The 21892-nt window shown below is 43.2% G+C and overlaps 2 protein-coding genes across 2 annotated transcripts in view; one reads left to right on the forward strand and one right to left on the reverse strand.

Annotated features, from left to right (window-relative positions):
- LOC147999003 (disks large homolog 5-like) overlaps positions 1-21892 on the reverse strand; it is a 124855-nt gene that overhangs the window by 46760 nt on the left and 56203 nt on the right. The window lies entirely within an intron of this gene.
- On the forward strand, positions 7460-11469 carry LOC147999006 (disks large homolog 5-like). The gene is made up of 6 exons (XM_087595709.1): positions 7460-7652; positions 8685-8844; positions 9313-9456; positions 10090-10256; positions 10975-11080; positions 11199-11469. The coding sequence occupies exons 1-5, from the start codon at positions 7526-7528 to the stop codon at positions 11037-11039; spliced, it is 663 nt and encodes a 220-aa protein (XP_087451835.1). The 5' UTR covers positions 7460-7525; the 3' UTR covers positions 11040-11080; positions 11199-11469.

Raw genomic sequence — 21892 nt, forward strand, 5'->3', positions numbered from 1 at the left:
TGACATCGCCATCCTCAGCATTTACATCCTGTTCAGTGCTGCTTCTGGCTGCAGCTGCAGGGCTTAGGAGCCACAGAGCCCTTTAGGCTCCCAGAGCTGAGAGCATTGACCTTTTGCCTTGTTTGTGAAAGAGGTGACTGACCCCTGTGCTCGAGGTGGCCTTTCTGTGCCCCTTAACCCATAGCATAGGTCTCTGTGCCATCCTCTCCCTTTGCTATGGTGTGCACTTCCTGGTACATTTCCGTTAGCTCTTGACATTTCCAGAGCATTGGGTCTTGCAAATTGAATTTGCATGGCACCAGGAATAGACCTGATAGCAGGGTGTGGGACACTCCCTATGGGGACCCTGCCCAGGGGCATAAGCTTACTTTTCCAGTCAACTCACTGAACAGTGAGCCTTTGTGGGACAAGGTACTTCACGACATGACTTGACCTCTCTGCAGTGCACCCAATCCCTGCTTGGCTCAGATGTCCCCCAGAGAGGTTGTGTGAGTGTCCCCAGTAGAGGCAGCACTCTGTGTGGTGGCATTGACATGGCATCCAGGAAAGTCAAAACCAGAGAGACATGTCGGGCAGTTGGAAGCAGATGTCTGTGTCCATGGAGAGAAGGATGGACTAGACACTCCTGCAGGGGGTGAGCTGAGAAGCACTTCCTTGGCTTTTTCACAACCATACATCCTGCATGCCATGCTGTGTACCCATGCTGAGCTGAAGCCCCAGGCTTTGAGTCTCCCACAGCTGCTGTGTCCTGGGTCCAGGGTAGGATTAAGCAGACTTCAGCAGGAGAAAGGTGAAAACCCTGGTTGCGGGGTGGGGATAGCACAGTCATAACACACCTGCGCATGAGGCCCCTGACTTAGAGCCGTATAGCAGCTGTGACAAGCCAGCTCTGGTGACACTCATCTGCAATCTCAGCCCATGGTGGGTAGAGGCAGTAGGATCAGTTGTTTAATTATCCTTGGCTACACGGCAAGTTCGAGGCCAGCCTGGGCAACTTTGTCTATGAAAATAAGACAAAATGAGGTCTTGACTCTGAGCATCACAGTCTGTACCTGGCACAGTTGCCCCACCCAGGTAAGAAACCCCTCTGTCCAGAGGCCATAACTGCAGGAGACCCCTGGCCAAGTGTCTATACAGGGCCCTGTTTGACTGGACTGTGCTGAGGACCAACCACGCTCTCCTCAACAGGAAGGACATGGGAGAGGCTGTTTCTGTGAGGTCCCAGGCCCTGAGACGGCCAAGAATAAACCCTGTCCTTGGGAAAGCCATGGAGACTAGGAACCCAGGGGATCTCTGCAAACACCAGGGCTGGCAGAGGACTCTGATCCTCTACAGCAGCTGCTCTCAATCTGTGGGTTCTACATCAGCGCTCCTGCACACCAGACATTTACACTACAGTTCCTCACAGTAACAAAGTTACACTCATGAAGTAGCTCTCCAATAAGTTTATGTTGGGATGACAACGACATGAGGAACTGAAATAAAGAGTCACAGCATTAGGAAGGGTAAGAACCGCCATTCTATAGGAACCCAGGCATCTGCACTCGGTGTCTGGAAGTGTGATAGGCTAGGCTTCACCCTCAGCGATGCCAGCATGTGGGCACCAAGCCCAGGTTCCACCCCAATGCTTACTGGATATGTGCAGGCCTGGTTCCATCAAGAAGTAATAAAGGGACCCTTGGCAAAAAAACACTGGGTACCAAACAGGTCAGGAAAACACACCCCCTCTGCTGCAACTCCTCTCAGGACGGCTGGTCTTCCCAGGAGGCCCCGGCTATAACCAAACCTTGTCTCACAGTGCTTGCCCATTGGTGTCTTGGCCATACTCAGATTTGAGGACTTTGAACAGAATAGCTTCCAGCAGATTTGCATCAATGAATCCAACAAGTAGTTGCAGTCCTACTTCACCCAGCGCATCTTCAAGCTGAGGCAGGTGAGAGTGGACACCTATTCCCCAGCCCAGCCCAGCCATCACCATGTATGTGAGCTGTGTCCCTCAGTATCAGCAGGATGGGACCTGGGCACCATAGGTTCCCCAGGACCTAAAGCTATGTCCTTGAACTCAGTGCCATGCTCAGCCCTTCCAGCCTCTTTCAACCCTTCTGGAAGCTCAACTGCTCCTGCAGCAAGGCAGCAGTGTGCACATTCTGTCACGTCATTTGTGTGTGTCTACAGGAGGTCAGAGCCTGTCCCCTCTGGTCCTTTCTTTTGCTGTATTTGCCTTTCTGAGGAGGCAGCACCCACAGGTATGGGAGGCAGCCACAGGCATATTCTGCAGCCATGTCTGATTCCTCTGAGGCTCAGTCCCACTTACACACCTACCCTCCAACCTCCCAACCCCCTGTCACCCCTGGAGCTCTATAGACCTTCCTGCTTTCTGTTTTTATATAATTGGTGACACGGCAGCCCTCAGTGGTGTCATACAGTGTTAGTTTGTCTTTGCACTGCCTGGAGGTCTGACTTAGGAGAATGGCTACCATTCTCATTCCTGTTCAAGGGTCAGAATCTGAATCCTATGTAAGGCTGAATAATACTCCAGCACATGGCTGGACCATGTTGAATTTACACAGTCACCTATGGATTTTATATTTTGGCTTGTAAACACACATGTATAATACTCAAGTCACACCCAAGTGGAGAATTGCTGGAGGCCACCATTGCTTTCTGAACCGTCTGAGAGACCATCCTGTCCACAGTGTATAGGGCACCTTCTCCTCATTGCTCACACAGCATGAGGAGAATAGTGGGGGTTAACCTGGCTTCTCTGTCTCCTACTTTCTGCCACACTAGCCCTAGCATCTTTCTTTGAGACTGAGTCTCATGCAGCCCAGGCTGGCTTTGAACTCACCATTAGTTAAGATGGCCATGAACTCCTGGTTCTCATGCCTCAGACGTCTCTGAGTGCTGGGTGACAGGTATGCACCACTCTTAAGTCCTGCCACTGGGACAAGAATGAGCAGAGCCAGCTCTGAAGCACACACTTTGCTGGTGTCAGTGATGACTGACTTATGATCCTGTCTTCCTTGCCCATGGCCCTTCTCCTTGGTGCATGCCATCCTTCCTCCCTGTGACTCATGGGGACACCAAGCCTGAGGATGTCAGGAAGAAGTTTACTTACTTCACTGGGTTGGAGGCTGTTAGGTTCCTGCATCAGTAGGTGAGATTCAAGCTAGAAGGTTTGCGGCATGAGAAACTGGAACAGAACTGGAATGGCAGGAACAATCGTCGCCTGGCTCTGAGAAGACCAGGTGGGCAGAAACTCATCGTTGGGCAGGTAGTGAGCTCAAGACCAGGCTGGGCATTGCTCAGCGCATGTGAACAGGTGTGCTTACATGGACATGTGTTTCCCCCACATGGTCACCACTTATCCAGGCACGGTGAATACTCCAAGGAGCTTTTTATGTTTTAACATTGTGTGTGTTTGTGTGTCCATACATACATATACACACATACATTCGTACATATACACGAATACACGTACATGAAAACACATGCATATACATGACTATACATTCATGCTCACATACACATATATACACACCTACATGCATACACACATACACACACATACACACACATACACACATACATGCATACACACATACACATATACATACACACATACACACACATACAATACATATACACACATACAAATACACCTATACACACATATAGACAGACATATACACACATATACATATACACGTATACACATACATGCATACACACATTCATATCCACACGTACATACAGACATATACATATATACTCACATACATGTAAGCACAGGAGTGGAAGCCAGAGGACAGCTTGGCCCTTGTTTCTCTCCTTTTTACTACGTGGGTCCTGGGGATTGAGTCAAGCTCATCAGACTTGACAGCAAGCCCCTTTAACTGTAGAGCCCTCTTGTTGGCTGCCAGTCACCTCTTTCCACAAATTCTATCCATGGTGGAATGTTTACAGTTGTTATTCTCATGATTCCTTCAGCAATAGCGCAGACATCATTTACACTGCATTAGGAGTTATAATTCATGTAGATGTCAGGAGAGCTGGAGGCGTGGATCAAGAAGAGAGCCCACTTTCAATGTCATTATGTGGTATTGCCTTAGGCCCTTTTATACACTCCCCTGGCTTTGTCTGAGTATATGTTTGTGGGCTCTCTATGACTGTGCAAAGAAGTAAGAGCTAGGGCTGGGCCACAAAATAGGAAAGTACTTGTTCATCCAAAAACAAAAACAAAAAACAAACAAACAAACAAAAATAGCTCTAGGGTGAAATATTGGTGCTAGTGCTGAACTACACAGCCAGAAGGTATTTTTTTAAGTAAATAACACAATATTGGGGATGACAATATGATCAAATATCCTACAACATAAGTTTGCAATGTTACCTACATTTTATAAATCAAGTCTGACCACCGTTTTGGTTGTTTCCAATCATGTCTGAGTGCATCATCACGGGAATCCCAAGGAAAATCAGAAATGGGTTCTTGAAGCTGTTGCACAGGGCCAGTATAGACCTAAATACCACAGAGGAAACCTTGATTCTTATCTCAAGGGATCATTCACCATCCCTCTTGTCACATAACTTATGACAAGACGTCACCTTTCCTAAACTTAGCCTTTTTCCCAAGTGCTACAGAAGGGAAGATCTGGTGTCAAGGGATCTAGATTCAAACTACAGGAACACTGAATTCATTTAAATAGGTGTAGTTTATTAACGCACACACCAATACAGTTCAACCAGAGCAACAGCTCACAACTGTGTACTGGACATTGCTAGGCCCAGCTCATTGCAAAATCCACATGGGCTCATGCACAAGTGTTGGAAATGTTTCGGTCTATGGGCCCTGACTCAGGCCATTTTACACATAATTGTTCCTATTTTCCTTGAATCTATTGGGTCCTATGTGAAGAATACACTTGGGGAACTTGTTAAGATTAACAAACCTCATAACATACAGAACATAACAGGGTATGTGACCAGCACCACACAGTTCAACGTCAGAGTTTTTTGTTCTTTGTTAGTGTTTTTCTTGGCATCCATGATGTGGAGGCGTATTACAGAACAATAGGAAAGAGCTGGCTGCTGTGTAACAAATTCGCTGCTATTAAGGTAGGTACAGGGGCAAGACCTCAGCAGTAGCCCTTAAGATGGGAAGGAGATGATGTGTTTGATAACTGAAAGGAGCTGCCTCAGCTGTGTTTCTCTGCCTGCTCAGTGCCCATTCAACATCACTCTGTCCCTTCAGAGGAACTCAAGGTCTGTCCCCTGCTGCCTGTGAGCCAGGAAGAGGCACAGAAAGGCAAGGTCACAGCACTGGTTTCCAATCCCTCAGTAATGCTGGATTTCCAATAATGTACTTGTATACACAAATACACTGTGGTAAGTTGCAATAGATACTAATCATTTCTCACATAGGGCAGCAGTTGATTGACTACAACTAATTCTATTAAAAAAAAAGAAACCTGGCTCTTGTAGAAATATACAAAGAAATATATAGGATGGTGGAGGATGAATTCTGCCATGGACTGAACTCAGAAAAGAGGGGTTGGGAGAAAGATGCATGGTTAAATAGCCCACCAGGTTCACATTGTGTCAACTTGATTTAATCTAAGGACAAAGAAGTGGAGTATCTCTGATGGCTTTCTTCTAGTCCCTTTAAAGCATCACTGGGGTTTGAACTCAGAACTTCACACTTCTTGATGGGGCAACTACACTCAAGGAAGCTTAAGACTGTCATAGGCACAGTATTATGCTATATATACAGAGTAGATAATACTAAGATGTTCAGATGGTGATGTCCATTTGTATGCACTCTTAATGTGCACCTAAAAAAAGAGAGATCAAGGTCCTTAAAATAGAAAGATCAGTTCCAGTTGTTTTCTACCATTCCAAACAGAACGACTGGTAGGGAGAGAATGGTAAATAATCGAGAATTCGTAGATGATGCTTTGAATGAAGTGTGGATTTCTGTGCTCCTTTAAAACAGGGTCTCAAGTATCACATGTTGCCCTCTACCTGGCTGGCCAGGATCACTTTGAGCTCAGATAAACCTCCTTTCACTTTGTAATTAATAGGCTTAAAAGAGTGGCCTCCAAGGACTGTGCAGACAGCATTAGCCTTTCACAGTTGAGGTGTGTAACCCACAACTATAGTTTTAGCCATGTTTTTCCATGTCTACCAGCTATTTCCGATTGTTGCTGTTATATGCCTGACAATCAAGGATGCAGAAAAATAACCTGATACAGAGTAAGGACATGGTGATCACATGCTGATCACATGGTGCCTCTTCCGTACATTCTGGATGAGGTTTGTTAAAATTCCAATATTGCAAAAAGCTTTATATAGGGCCCATCACAGTAAGGGTCACTATGCACTGGTCCATCTAAAATGGCCTAATCAGAACTGACTCCCATATAACACTTCCTGCAATCCTCATATGAGAAGCTTGAGCTTTTAGTTTCGACTTTTTCTTTTCTCGTTCTTTCTTATTTTTTGCTATATAAGTTGAGACAAAGATAGTTAAGGCCATGAATTTGCCCCCAAAATTTGAACTACAGATGTGATCAATCAGTGTTAGTGGGTGCATTCTATAAAGTATTCATTTTTTACTATGATAGATGCTTTTGTGTTTGGTGGGGTGGCCATTTCCCAGTGTACAGGTGCTGGGACCTTGCTCTATACACTTAATGATGTTTATAGCCTCATTTTAGACGTTTCTGTGCCACCCTCTATATCTCTTGTGTATTTTATTTCTCTGATAAAAGCTCATGGTATATATTACTCAGGCCTGTGAGCAGTGCTCCTTTGGCGACATTGGTGCAAAGAGCAGCACCCCACAAGCAGCATGAGGTTCCCTTCACTGGTGTCTCCAATATTGCATTTTCCTCTGCCAACTGGTCTCCACACTTTTCCTAGCACCATAAAGACTTCAACTCTTTCTCCTAAGGAATTTTCTGGCAATTGTCGACTGCTAAGCACACGACTTCATGAGTGTTCCCCTAATACACACGCATGTTGTAACCTACCATGCAGACTATTTCTTGATGTGATATAAAGCACCTGTACATAATGAGACAGGAGAACTTTTGACTGCATATTCAAGCTGGTGTGAAATCTCAGGAAGTTTTAATGGCTTACATTGGTGAATGAGGATAATTTGAGTTAGGATGAGACATTTTTTGGGCAAGATTTGAAAGGAAACATTCATTTAGATGCATAGGAATTACTAAGGTTTTTTATAATCAAGCCTTGAGGAAAATTTGGCTTTGGAAGCAGGAGATGCTCAGTGGCTCTGCCCCAGGAAAGTCTCCTGGAAAGGGCACCTCTGCTTATGCTCAGTACAGGGAGAACATTAGCAGGGATGCAAAGTCTGCTCCCCATGACATCTGCTGTCCCTTCTTGGACATTCTATTGTCTCCTAGAGAGTTCTGGCATCCTCTGTGATGTCACCAGTGTTGTCGTGACAACCAGTGCCCTAGTTTCTCTCAGTCTGAGTCTGGCGGTTACAAGCTAAGACATGTTTTCCCATCTTCGCAAGCGTTTTGGGAGGGGGAACGTCGATTCTGGAGAGACTAGAGTGAAGGAGTCTGGCCTTTCGTCTCAAAGTAATGATGGAGAAAGACAGCACTTCTGGGGAATGTGGAGTAAGTTCTGGGCAGTGTATTTTGAGCTTCCTGCCAGGGTGGCTGAAGGCTTAAGCTGACCTTTCTAGCAATGGGCCACAGCAACTGGAGCATCTGAAAAGGAATTGAATATCCACGAATATCACAATTCCTTAAAGTCAGGATTTCAGAACTTTAGTTTCCCCATCCCCACTGGGAGGATATGGTAAGGCCAATGCTATTATACTGTGAACTTCTGGTCTTTACTTTTCAGTTCATTTGTTCTGTTACATTGATATAATAACACCATCAGTAGTCATGGAGGGTCCAAATTTTCTGAGTTTAGACAGGGCAGCAATGTATTTCACTATCATTGCTTCTTTAAATACAGTGGATATCTGACAGTAGTAACAGGGAGAGATTGTGCTCCAGGCAATAAACTTATGTTCTTAGACCTTCTCCGATTTCTTCTAACTGGCAGGGTCATCGTTTGCTTTATATATTAGAGGTTGTATGTTACAAAAATTTTTCTACAATACCAAAACTATTTGGAAAGTGTAGAACAAGATTCAGCCTGTAACCTATTCGCACTTCTGGGGCATTTGGTATTTCACATAGGGACACTGATAAGTCTGTTGAACATATCCTCCCTGGAAATGCGTTTTAAATCCAAAGTTGTTGGCTTAGAGTATCAGGGTCGGACATCTGAGTGTCTCCAATCACTCAAGTTTTGTGGATGGTGAATTTATCATCTGAGTTCTGAAGCCACAGGGGTGAGGGTCCTGAAACAAAGCTGTACCCTGTTCAGCTGATAATAATCCTGGAGAAGCCATCTCCGTGGTACATGTAAGCACGTGATGTCCGGCATAGGGAACACCTGGCTGCTTACATCTCTTGGTCTCTATAGAGTAGTGGGAGAACTGAGATCCACTGAGGAGGCCTCTTCAGCATAGACCAATCGCCTAGCAATGACACTGGGTTCCTGGCTTGTTCTCCTGTTTAGGCCTCACTGAGGTCTATGAACACTCTATGCATTCTCCCCATGCAGGTTCACTTGTGTTCTTCTACCTACAGACGTTGGGAGAGAAACATCATCCCCTGGCACTGACCTAAGCAAGAATCAGGCCATGAAGGAAAAGGAGAGGCTGATTAAAGAGCTGCAGCTCATTACCGAGGAGAGAAATGACCTGAGAGATCGCCTGAAGTTTCTAACCGAGAGATCCATGAAGAACAGGTATGAATCGCTCCAAATGCTCCTGTTTCATTCCTGGGTCTGCAAAGTCACCTTCTTCTTATCCTATTAAGGTTTTGGGTTCTAGAAAGCTGTGCCTCCCGAACCACCCTGTGCTAAACCTCACCTCCCATATAGTGGAGATTCAGAACCTGACCCTTCCTGAGGAGTGAGATTGAAAATGGACTCATCTGCTTCCATTTATTGAAAAGCAGAACTTGTGGTCTGAATAAAGAATTCAGGGATAAAGTCAGGGAGAGTGAGTTCCCAGTGTGCATTTGCAAAGCCCTTGACAGCTGGTGGCTTTGCAAGATTGTAATTGCAGTGAGTTTATGGTGAGTCTCTGTACTTGCTAGGCAGGGGACTGAGTGCTGGAAGATCCAGGCAGCAGCCTGGGGTAATATAGGACCCACCCTGAGTTCATATATTCCTAAATGCCGATGTTCATTGTATTCTATCATTTGGGGCCAGGCCACACTTCAGGCCAAATCCATATTATGAAGACCTGGAGAGAATGGAGGAGGCGGTCATATCAATTCTGCACAACTTAGAGATGGAGAACACTGAGGTCCATGAGAACAACCATAAGCTGAAGAAGGAGATGACCTTCTCTAGGTAAGTCCTGGTCAGAAAGGCTATCACTTGTGGAATGGCCATTTCTGACTTTCTTTGTTCTGGATTGGACGGTCTTCAGCTCTGGTTCTATCTCTTGTGCTATTTACCCATCAGTGTGCCAGGGTCATTAGGACTCAGTTTTCAGTTCCACAAAAGACTGTTACTCATCCCAGGATTGTCTAGGCATCTTCAGAAGGCTCTAGAGAGAACAGTACTGATTGAAGTCAGCAGAAGGTTATTAGGCTGACCTGGACCTATGGTGTCACACCAGGTTTTACAAAACTCAGTGCGTGGACCACATGGTTAGCATGACCTTCTCTTGGTTCTACTGACCTCCTTTGAGGGTCTTGGCCCACTACTAATTGATGTTGGCCCCATGCATTGGGCTTTCATGGATAGTTGTAGATCCATGTTCTTTCTCAGAGGTGTGGACACTAATTGGTGTCAGGCCAAGCAAACAATTTATTCTTCCCCGAATTAACTCTTTATGGTTTGTGCAGCAGCCTTATATGTATCAAGATGCATTTTATTAAGTCTTCCTGGGTATCTGGGACCTGGTAGAGTTAGTGGGACTTGGGAGTAGGAATGGGAGAAAGGGGCAGCATGATCTTAATATGCAGACTGTATTTCCAGAAACCTGCTCAGCCAGCTCCTGATGGAGAACACATGTAGGAAGAAGTTGTTCCCACTGAAGCAGGAGAGCAAGGAGGTACATCTTGATTGTGCACTGAACCAGAAATATTTGGTTGACTTCAACAAGAAAGATAAAGACCATCAACGGCCAGAACCAGCATTATCAGGTAGGGACGAGCAGATGTGTTAGATTAACAATATCTGATAAAATTTGCCAATTTGATACATCTTTGCTTCTCTTACCACCTTTCTAATTTACACTCACAACCAGCCAACCACCTCATGTAGTGGAATTGTTCATTGCTCTGCCTATGCACAAGTATTCTGGGAAGTTAACCACTTTTCAGAAACTGAATTATTGTGCAAGCATATTTTGCTGCTCTTTTTGAAGCTGCAGTCTAGAAATGGTGACAGATGAATAACATACCTCATTATTGCATATCCATGTGATACATTGGATCCTATGTAGAGTTTTGAACAATTTCTTGGTTCTTTGACAAATGACACTCTGTGGTCATGTGACCTCTTGTGTAGGAAGCACCTTTGGGATAAGAACCAAGTGCAAATGTCAAATTAGTACTTGTCATTGGCTTTATCCTTGTTGACATATGGACATCTCCTTTCTTCCTGCAACCCGATGAGGTCTCTTGCCATTGCCCTGTTCTTGGTTTGCACTGGTATAAGTCTGGTCCCATATTGGCAGCCCACATTACTGTGAGGCTCTCTGGAGATTTTGCCCTGCCCACAGAGTTAGCAAAAATGATATCACTTAAACTGTCCATGTCGACTGTCCAATAGAACTGAGGTGGTAGAAGGCAGCATTCTGACAGCTGGCTTGCATTTCCCCACCAAATCAGTGTCTGAAAAACTCCCTTCCTCTCCCAGGTCTCAGAAAGTGCAAGAGAGCTGGAATTGGACACACCCCAGTAAGAGAGCTTCCTGAAGAATAAGTTGCTTTCTCAGGAGTCCCTGATGACAAATATCCTGAATGGTAACAACATTTTTTGGATGAGTATTCTTCCTCAGAGTTAATTTGTCATTTCTTAGAGACCCTAAGTTTATATACCACTAAGCCAGCCTGACTGATTGAGGTCTTACTTTCTTCTCAGAAAACAGCACTTGAGAGACAACTTGGGGGACCGCCTTTCATTATGTGTGCTAGAGGAGAAACAGCAATATGTCTGTGCTTCTAAATGTTCGTTAAGAATATGCTTTTAGAAATATTTTTGTTATGATTTTAATTGAAGTTTTCTTTTTGTTGTTTCATATTTATATGTTCTTGTTACTATTTTTACTTTCAAATATTTTTAAATATTTTTATTCATTTTAATCCTGTTTTGTTGTAAAAATGTATTTGTTATGAATAAAAATTGAATTCTATCTCTTGACTCTTAAGACCATCATTCTTACACAAGGGTTCTGTCCCTTCCTGTGGACCTAGAACTGACAGCTACAGATGGATCTCTGCATGTTCCATGGAGCCTGGGCTAATAAGTGAATTCAAAGTCACCAAGGGGTACCCAGTGTGATAGTGTCTTTTGTGTGGAGAATGTGGCTGTGTCTCGGACACACAATTTGTGATATAATCACTGACACACTTTACCCAATTATTAGGGTCCATGTGGTTCTTCTGAGAGAGCAGCAGATGCTCTACCCTGTGAGTCATCACCACAGCTCCTGCAGGTGGCTTTTGTTATTCCACATGATGTGCTGTATTAGGTGGACAGGATCACCTCCAATTAAATAGAGAGATCTCAGGAGATGTGTATTCACAGGTAACTTGCTGAGCCGCGCGTGCTCAATGTGTTAGCTTGCCAGGCATCCCTACAGGGCTCTGGTGTTCCCACTGCTCAGTGTGGGTCAGGATCATCCTCCAGCATCACTTAGTGTCCCTATTAGAGCAGAACTTTCACCTAATATCAATGATGACTATATGTATTATACACATCTGATAAAATACAGAATAGAAACTAGCTTCTTGTAGGCCAAATTGGCATAATCAGTTTTTTGATTGCTAGCAAGAAAATTATTTTAATCTAAGCAGTTTAGGAAGGAACCTCCAGAGCATCCATAGTAAATGTACCCTGCAGCTGTGAACACACGTTTCTTTTGGAGAGCAGGCCTGTGCAATCCCAGAACCTAGGTGGGACAGTTCACGCTACCCTTTTTCCATGGCCAATCTGGGATCGTATTGAGAATGTATTTTTTCCAGGTGACTGATTTCCAATTTGTCGAATTGATCTAACCTGCTGAGAGTGGAGGTGACTCAGAGAGTTAAAGTACAGAAGGACCAATCCAGAATGTCCACAAAAGCTTGCTGTCACCCCAGGGCTTTTAAAAGCTTAGCAGCTAGAGAAGCAATGTAGTCTTTGCTTATTCTCAAGCTTAGGTATAGTCATTCATTATAAGCTGACCATGACACAAAAAGTGTCATCTGTGTCACAATAGAAACTAGTTGTAACTAGATTTACACCACACTATCACATCACTACCGCATTTGAGGTTCTCAGTTACTATCTAAGACCCTGGAAGAGGCCTGGGTCTTGCTACACAAACTCATGATTTATGTCTTCATGACACTGTGTGCTTTGTTCTGTTAATGCTACCATTGGCATACAATACCTTGGATACTTTGTGCTGACATCTGTCACATGAGACAATAGTTCATGTCATCCTAACCTGAATAAACTGTCCTTAGAGTACAGTGTTGTAGGAGGGGCCTTCTTTTCCTATGAGATAGCAAAACATTTCCAGCCTTCAGTCAAGTCTGTCAGCCATTGTCAGTGCCTGTCTTGAGATGTCCACCTTTTCAGCTGAGAGTCTTCATCCAGGCTGCTCTATAATTCTGTAGAAGATTAATAGGTTCCAGCCCTAGGATTTAATTCAGTGTGACTGCACTTGCCAAACATGCTCAAAGCCCTATGTTTCACCCTAGCCCTCTGTGCTTTAGAGAAAGAAAATAAAGAACCACATTGCACTTGAAGTTTCTCCTCCAACAAAAGGAGAGCCTGCACAGGGCCTTTAAGTAACTCTAAGCCCCAGCTTCCCCACAACTCCCTCCATCAATTCCATTATTGGTGTGTTTTCATTACTACTCACTTTCTTCTTTGTGTGCAAAGAATGTGCACCATGTCAGTAAAGTGTGTGTGTGTGTGTGTGTGTGTGTGTGTGTGTGTACTCCCTAGTGAAAACTGTCCAGGTGCATGCAGACTCATGCTACTACTGTCCCATAGCACCTTGCGGGGAACACTGAATTGGTGGGCTACTTTATGACAGCCTAAACCAGGCTATGCATGGTTTTCAGTAAGATTTTGATGTCATCACCACTACAGAGAGCAGAAACAGCTCAGCAGTTACATGTTGCTGTTAACAAGATGAGGCCAAACCTCATCCCATAGAATGTCAGGTACGACTTAATGGCAGGAAATTAACTCAGGGCTCAAATCAAATCATTCAATTACAAATAAAATGAAAAATACAAAGAGTCAAGAGAACCAAGTCCTGTGTGTTGGGTTTTTTGTTTGTTTTATTTTTTTTTGTTTCTTTTTTTGTATTTTTGTTCAGAAGATCCACCAGAGAGGCAACCCCTTCCTCAAACAAACTGCACACCAGAGACAATACCTAAATTGACACAACTAGAAATGAATGGGGGAATCTAACATGAGGCAATGAACAAATTCAACAACCATTAGGTCTTACCTCAGAGGCCTTTACTCCAGAAAACTGAAAATCTATTTGATATTGGTATTTTCTAGACAGATAACAATTACCAACATAAACACAGATCTGGGAAGGTACATGGATAATTCTCAGAAGAAAATAGGTACTGTCAGTATAGTTTGCCCCTCCCAAAATTAAAAAGCAAAATTTCTGGGCCATATGGCTTTAACGCAGAATGCTATCAGACTTTTAATGAAGACCTAATAACAATAGTGCTTCAATTATTCCACTATATTGGACGAGATGGAACATTGTTAGACTCCTTCTCTGAGGCCGTAATCAACCTGGTGTCTAAACCACACAAGGAGCTCCCTACAGAGAGTGTAAGCCAGCCAGGGGGCCAGGGTGAGTGCTCATGGTGGGAGGGACTAGCAGAGGTGCTGTGGCCTTGGTGTGCACAGGCTTAGGGCTGGGGCAGGGTGCGTGGTGAGTGTCTGTGGCCACTTGAGCTGGGTCCCAGTGGGTGCCCAGGGAGGTCACAGGCCAGTTGTGCATCTTCTACCTGTCTGCGGGGCTTCTGGCCCAGCCAAGCAGAGCCTTCATCCTGGACATCCACAAGGACAATGAAATCAGGAAATGGGGGGATCCCCTAAGCATCTCTGGCTTCTTTCGCCCTGCACTTGCAGTTGCAGCCAGAGGAAAAGCAGCTGTGAGTTCCCCAACTCTTCCCAACCACTCAGGTCTCCATGCCTTCCCACTCCAGAGAGGAGGAGGGCAGGGCGAGCTCTGCTGCTGCCTGTTCCATGGACCCAAAGCCTATCTTTTGGCTGGAGGTCACAGCTTGCCCCTGACCCTGCCCCTGACCATGAACTTACCCCTCCCCCTTCTCCTGACCCTGCCTCTGCCCTAGGCACCTAGGGGAAGTGAGGAGAGCCTAAGGGACAGATTCCAGGCCAGGACCCCCAGACGCTTGTGTCTCCCTTTTCCTAGAAGTGTTATCCTCAATTCTCCAGACTGGGTTTCATTTGCAGGGAACTGGCAGGTGGAGGGCTTTGCTGAGCCTGGGATAGTGGTGGGACTTATGATTGAGGGAAGTCTTTCAGGGAGATGGAGGCCTTTCTCAAACTCTCTGAAATCAGGTACCCTCCCTGGTTTGAGAGCCCTGGGAAAGTTGGGAAGCCACTTTTCCCTGTCCTGTGTGACTTTCCCTGCAGGGTGGGCTCTCCTGCAGGAGATACTTTCACATGCTTCTTTAAAAGCACCTGTTCCTCAGATCTAGCTCAGCTGCGAAAACAGGCTTCTTCAAGTCAGGGTGAGACCTGCCCCTCCCAGCTCAGAGCTACAACTCCATAGGATCCTCCAGTCACAATGCTGGGTGGGTACCAAGGAGGAGTTAGAGCAAAGTGCCCCTTCTGAGAGGTGACTTTGGAGAAGAACAGACCAGAGAGAACAGGGGGCATCCCAGGGGCGAAAAGAGGCCTGAATGATTTTAAATTGGAGAAAACCCCATATCCACCATCTGACAACGTTAGGGTTTGTGCATGTGTGGACTTCAGAACCTTAAGGTCAGATTTTCTGATAACAGCTGCTAGGTGAAGCTGAAGTCTGCTGTGGGTGGGATTGTCCCAGGCAGGGAGGGGATCTGACTCTGCAGGCCTGGCCAGCTTCTTCATTCTCCTGAAACTAAGTGTTGGTCAGCTGTAAATCTGAAGTGAGAGTTGGTTTTTGTCAACTCAAATGGATAACATTTCAAGTATCACACATTATGTGAGACACACATTTACCCACAGGGGATTTGAACTTACTTCTATAGAAGTGACTGGGAGCCAACAGAGGGAAAACATTCTTGCCTTTAGCATTCTGTCTGTATTAGAGACTACGGGGACTGGCTTCCTGGACAGACATGGCCAAGCAGACACACTGTATAATGGGGAAAACTGAGGTAAGAAATGTCCTGGGGACAGTGATTTCAGATTGTGCCTTTAGCCAGGAATCTCTGTTGCCATTAAGGCAAGTGGCCTTGGGCCTCCTAACTTGTCACTACGTCAGGGTGTCTCTGCTCTTACACCTGCATCAGGACCTTCTTAGATGAAGGCCTCACTTTAAAAAAATAAATAAATAAAAGTGTATATAATGCAATGTTTCTCAAACTCTGGGCCACGACCACTCACAAAGATTGTATATCAGATACCTTGCATATTATGACTTATAAGAGTAGCAATATTAGTTATGAAGTAGTACTGAAATAATTTTATGGTGGGAGTCATCACAGCATGAAGCGCTGTATTACAGGTGTGCAGCAGTAGAAGTGTTGAGAACCACTGCCATAGAATCTGACAGATGGGAGCAGACCAGAAAATATTCCTCCATTCACATAATAATTAAAACCCTAAATGCACAGATCAAAGAAAGAATATTAAAAGGGGTAAGGTATAAATATGCAGTAACAAATGAATTCAGACCTATCTGAATTACACCAGACTTCTCAACAGAGACTCCAAAAGCCAGGAAATCCTGGACAGATGTAATGCAGACCCAGGATCCTATACCCAGCATAATTCTCAATCATCATGAATGGAGAAACCAAGATATTTCATGACAAATCCAAATTTAAACAATATTTTTCTCTAAGACACCATAACAGATGATAATAGGAGGAAAACTCAAAGACAATGAGCTAAACTATACCCCCAAAAAGCAAGAAATTAATCACCTCGAAATAATCTCAAAAAGAAAAAAAGACAAGCACACAAACATAATTTCACCCACAATCAGAAAAAGAAGGGAAAGCAGCAATCATTGGTCTTTAATATTTAACTAGTCTGTCTGTCACCAATCCCCCAGCTCCTAGGGACCACTTTTGCCAGCCAAAGTGTATACAAGGATGGGTCTATGGTTCTAGGTCACTGTGTAGAAGAGGATTGATTGACTTCCCTGGCATTAATGCAGTGGTAGGCCCTTGGCTCTTGTGAAACCTGTTGCCCACCAAATAGGGATCCTAGAGGTGTGAGGTGGGAATGGATATGTGTGGTCGGGGAGCACTGTCACATAGGCAAAGCTGAGCAGAAATGGGAAGTACGGTTTGATGTGGGGATACTGGAAAGGGGGCCACAGTTGAAATATAAGTAAATAAAATAACAAATTAATAAAATAGCCAAAAATAAAATAAATAGTAAAAAGGTAAAAGAAAAATTAAACCAAAACAAAACAAAAGAATCCCCTGTAGTGTATTGGCCTAATTCTTGTATTTTAATTCTAATTTGGAGAACTCACTACTGGCTAACCCCCCAAAACTGACCCTGCTCCCGGTTAACTGTGATTATAAAGAAGCCAACAGCCAACAGCTGCACAGCAGAGATGGGGGAGGTGAGCTTTGAGGGCTTTGCTAGAGAGGATCATGAGGAGGGAAGAAGGAGGAAGAAGCTGCCAGAGAATAAAGGAAGAACGAGTGTGATGGAGAGGAGAGAGGAAGAGGACAGCAGCCATGGTTAAGGGAGAGGAGAGCCTGGTCCTGAGGGCTGTCCAAGGGGAACAAAGAGCAGCCAAGATGCTACAGTCAGTAAGAGTTGAGTGCTATTGTTTGGAAAGTAGATCTGATACCATGGAGGGCAGGCAGCTGCCCAGCTACTGTGCTGACTAATGCATACTAAAAATAAATTTAACAAAATATGTATAACCAGTAAGGCAGCTCTGTAGAGAATCCTAAAAGGAATACTTTAGTTTGAAGGGAAGGATAAAATACCACAGAACACAGGAGATAAATTAATAAAACTAGGAAAGTTAATCAAAGAAGACTGTGAAAACCACAAAAATTAACAAAATTACAAAATTTAATACATAGGTTTAAATAATAATTACATATCACTAAACTCAATATCTAGGGTGGTGTGGCATGAATTCTGCCATGGTGTGAACTCAGAAAGGTGGGGTTGGGAGAAAGATGTCTGGTTAAATAGTCCACCCACATTGTGTCAATGTGATTTAATCTAAGGACAAAGAAGTGGAGCATCTCTCATGGTTTTCTTCTAACCCCTTGAAAGGATCCCTGGGGTGTGACCTCAGTACTTCATACTTCTTGCTAGGTCAGCGAAACTCAAGGAAGCTTGAGATTGTCATAGCACAGTGTTAGGCTAGATATACTGAGTAGATGATACTAAGTTGTTCAGATGGTGATACCCGTTTGCATGCATTCTTAATGTGCACCTAAGGAAAGAGAGATCAAGGTCATTAGAATTGAAAATCATTCCCAGTTCTTTTCTACCATTCCAGACCGAAAGACTGGTAGGGAGAAAGTGGTAAATAATAAAGAATTAATAGATGATGCTTTGAATGAAGGGTTGGTTTTTATGCTGGTTTAAGAGAGGGTCTCAAGTATCCCATGTTGCCCTCTCCCTGGCTGGCCAGGTTCACCTTGAGCTCAGATAAACCTGCTTCCACTTTCCAATAGATAGGCTTATAAGAGGAGCCTCCGAGGACTCTGAGGACAGCATTAGCCATTGTTGAGGTGTGTAACCCACAACTATAATTTTAGTCAATTTTTTCCATGTCTACCAGCTATTTCAGATTGTTGCTGTTCTATGCCGGACAATCATGGACACAGAAAAATAACCTGATAGAGAGGAAGGACATGGTGATCACATCCTTTCCTGTTCTCTGTGTTCTGTATGAGTTTCATTAAAATTCCTATATTGCAGAAAGCTTTCTATAGGACCCAACATATTAAGTGTCACTATGCACTGTTCTATCTAAAATGGCCCAATCAGAACTGATCACCAGACAACACTTCCTGTGAAGTTCCTATGAGAAGCTAAAGTTTTTTGTGTTTTTTCTTTTTCTTTTCTCTTTCTTTCTTCGTTTCTTCCTTTCTTCCTTCCTTTCTTTCTTTCTCTCGCTTTATAAGTTTAGAGGAATGTACTTTGGGCCACAGTTTTGCCCATAATATCTTAGCTATGGATATGATCAATCAGTATTAGTGTATGCATTCAATAAAATGTACATTTTTGACTAAGGTAGATGCTTCTGTGTTTTGTGGGGTGACCCATTGTCAATGTGTAGTGAGTTGGGGCCCTGGGTATGGTCGCATACCCCCAGGACACAGGGGGTGCAGAGCAAAGGCATAAGAAACTGCACGCAGTTGCAAGCTTTATTAATCCTTATAAAGCTAGGAATATGAATAACTACTATTTTCATCTTGCCAAGATACCATAAGATCATTATTCCCAGGATAACAGGAACAACTGAGGGAAGATTAAACAAAGAAATACGAATAAACAAAAGCTTCTTCTCAAAATATTCATATAACAAATCACCTCTCTTATTATAATCAAAATATACTCACCATTACCAAGACAGCGTTAAAACCACTTGCACAGAAACAGGACACAGCAGAACATAGCTTAAGTCCAAGTGAGAGAAACATTTTCTTCTCTAGGGCGGCATTCCAGCCCCTACTTGCACCTGTCTCCAGGCCTTTCTTGACCCTGCCTGGGAGCTGCATCTCTATGTCTTAACAATTCCTTCTTTTTTCTTTTGTTTTAAAGTAACACTTTCCATAACATAGCCAAATGTCCTTGTAGGGGTTTAATCATGTAAAAATAAAGCAACATAATACATAATGTACATAAGATTATGGCAAAACTAGCTCCTCCCAAGCTATGGAAAATCCTTTGAAGCCAAGCCTTGGGATCTAATCCTGTCAATTGATCAGCCAATAATTTAGCTATTTCCATAGGGGTAGTATCTTCTAGCTGTTTACCAAAAGACATTCGCACATCATATTTCAAGGCATTACTTACTTTTGTAGCACTTTCATTACCTTCTATATAGGCTTGAATTCACTTCCAATCATGTTCTGTATCATTATCCATATATTTATTGACACAAAAGTAGTGGAATTTCAATCATATCTTAAATCCTCATATTTTTCAATAGATAACATCATTCGACCCAGCCATTCTACTGTTTGTTTTGAAGCATCTACTTGATGTGGAAGTCTAGTATCAATTTTAGTTTGCTCTATCCATAACTCATGTGAATCTTTAAGCCAGTCTTCAACAAAACGCTTTGTCTCAATAAGTGTTTTTAATGCTATGCTGGAAATCGCTGCCAAAGTAGCAACAGAAATAAGGCTTAAAATAGTCGCTACAATGACTCCAAGAATTCTTTTACTTCTCTTCAGCAGATTATTAAAAAAAAAAACAATAATCACATGATTAAGAGGCTCTTGAGACCAATGACGTCCCAAATTAACAGGCATCCATAGATATATTTTTGTTGCATATATTAATAGAATTTTGTTTCATGTTAAACTGAACAGATGAATTAATACATGAATACAAATGACAGTTAATATAAGGAAATCCATTATTAAAATTAAATCTACCTATTAAAAACAAATATGGCATAGGAATACAAGTAGTAACCTTTTCTTTCTTAAACATCATAAAATTATACTGAGAGGCAGATTGAGCAGTCCCAGAAAAGCTTTCATTAGCAAGCACAACTTCTTTTAATGCAGTGGCAGTCTTCCACAAATGAACTTGAAACGCAGTAGGATCTTCCACAGAGGCCAGTCGGTTATCAGCAATGCCTCCATCTCCACACTCCATCAGCAAGCATCCATTAAGGCGTTCATTCTCCTCTCAGTTCATCCTGGTAACATTTGACAAATCACAAGTGGTAACATTCCATTCTGAACATGTATTAATAATTGGCCATAAGGACCCCAATTTATTCATTTATCTTGAATAATTTTTCGAAATATGCCAGGGCAGTATTTCCAATTGCATGGGAGATATTTTAAGCCTACATAAGTAAACCAAGCACAAATAGGATATACTGGCTCGCTAACAAATGTAATGTTATTCCAATTTTGGTTATAGACCAAGCTGTCAATCCTGGAGCCTGTAACAATTATTCCTGGTAATCGCCAATTTTAATAACCCATTTGTAGGCCTGGTCTCTTTCCTAAACACAAAGGCATCTTTAATCCAGCATAAGGAAAATTATACAAAGCTCCATCACGTCTATTCAAAAGGTCAAATTATTCCAAAGAGATGATAAAATGCTTGGGGTGGTGTATAAAACCACATCTGTTTCCCCGCCAAGTAGCAGGTTCAAATAAAGGTGGACAAGGAATATAAGCCTGAAAACTCGCATTGGCCGCAACAGAAGAAACCGTGAGTAAAGCACACACTGCTAAGAATACGTGCTCAGCAGTAAAGGACTTCCTGTAGGAGACAACATAGTTTTCCTTTCAGTACTTAATTGCCTCACCTAGGTAATGGGGTTGTCACTGCATCGATCCTTCTCCGTTGTCGTAGGTCGACACTAAGAGAAGCCAGGGCCTCAGTAATGGAGGACACCTCCTTCATCTCCGGAGAACATCCATCAGGAGAAAATGTAGCTGGTTTAACTGGATTCCTCTGAGGGTAGGGAGCGGTTCTTATCATTCTGTGCTTGGATCTGTCTCCCGGGTAACCAGAATAGTCTCCCATCCTGTAAGGAGACAAAACCCTCTCCCCTACATACAGTAATGTCCCTTCCTGTCATTCAGCATCTCGGGCAATTTTTATCCATATTGTCTGTTCCATGCCTTCAGAGAGAAGTCCAATAAAGAGTCTATCTGCTCTGCATATAACTTCACCTTGTGGTAAATTAAGAAGATTAATAAAAAATAATGCTTATGCCAATATTACTCTGGGACTGGTATGCCAACTCCATTCAGGCTGTGTAAGGTCATCTCTTTTCCTCCTTTTTAATTTTATAATTTGTCATTTCAGGGTATGGTGAACTCTTTCAACAAAAGCTTGTCCTTGTGCATGGCGTTCTATGCCAGTAATATGTACAGTATGATATCATTGACAAAATGGTTTTTTTTTTTTGCTCTGATTGGTATTTTATTTCTCCTTTACAAGTTCCACATAATAGACAAAGGCTTTTTGATAACATTGTTATCTTTGCTGGAAATGATCATATAATCATTTTAAAAAGCACAAATGTGCACATACAGGACTGAGGTTTCTACAGCCTGTAAACACCTCTGTGGGTTTAACAAGGAAAAAAAGCAATATACTGACAATTCAACTGTAACTCTTAGAAAAACACCGGTTTCCTTACCAAGCACGAGTGTCCTGTACAGGGA

Source organism: Rattus norvegicus, chromosome 19, assembly GCF_021556685.1.
Source record: "Rattus norvegicus strain SHRSP/BbbUtx chromosome 19, alternate assembly SHRSP_T2T, whole genome shotgun sequence".
NCBI lineage: Eukaryota > Metazoa > Chordata > Mammalia > Rodentia > Muridae > Rattus > Rattus norvegicus.

Coding starts and splice junctions, on each gene's coding strand:
- LOC147999006 (XM_087595709.1), top strand. CDS start 7,526: ATGTTTTCCCATCTTCGCAAGCGTTTTGGGAGGGGGAACGTCGATTCT. Junction 7,653..8,684: donor GCACTTCTGGGGAATGTGGA/GTAAGTTCTGGG, acceptor TTCTACCTACAG/ACGTTGGGAGAGAAACATCA. Junction 10,257..10,974: donor GCCAGAACCAGCATTATCAG/GTAGGGACGAGC, acceptor TTCCTCTCCCAG/GTCTCAGAAAGTGCAAGAGA.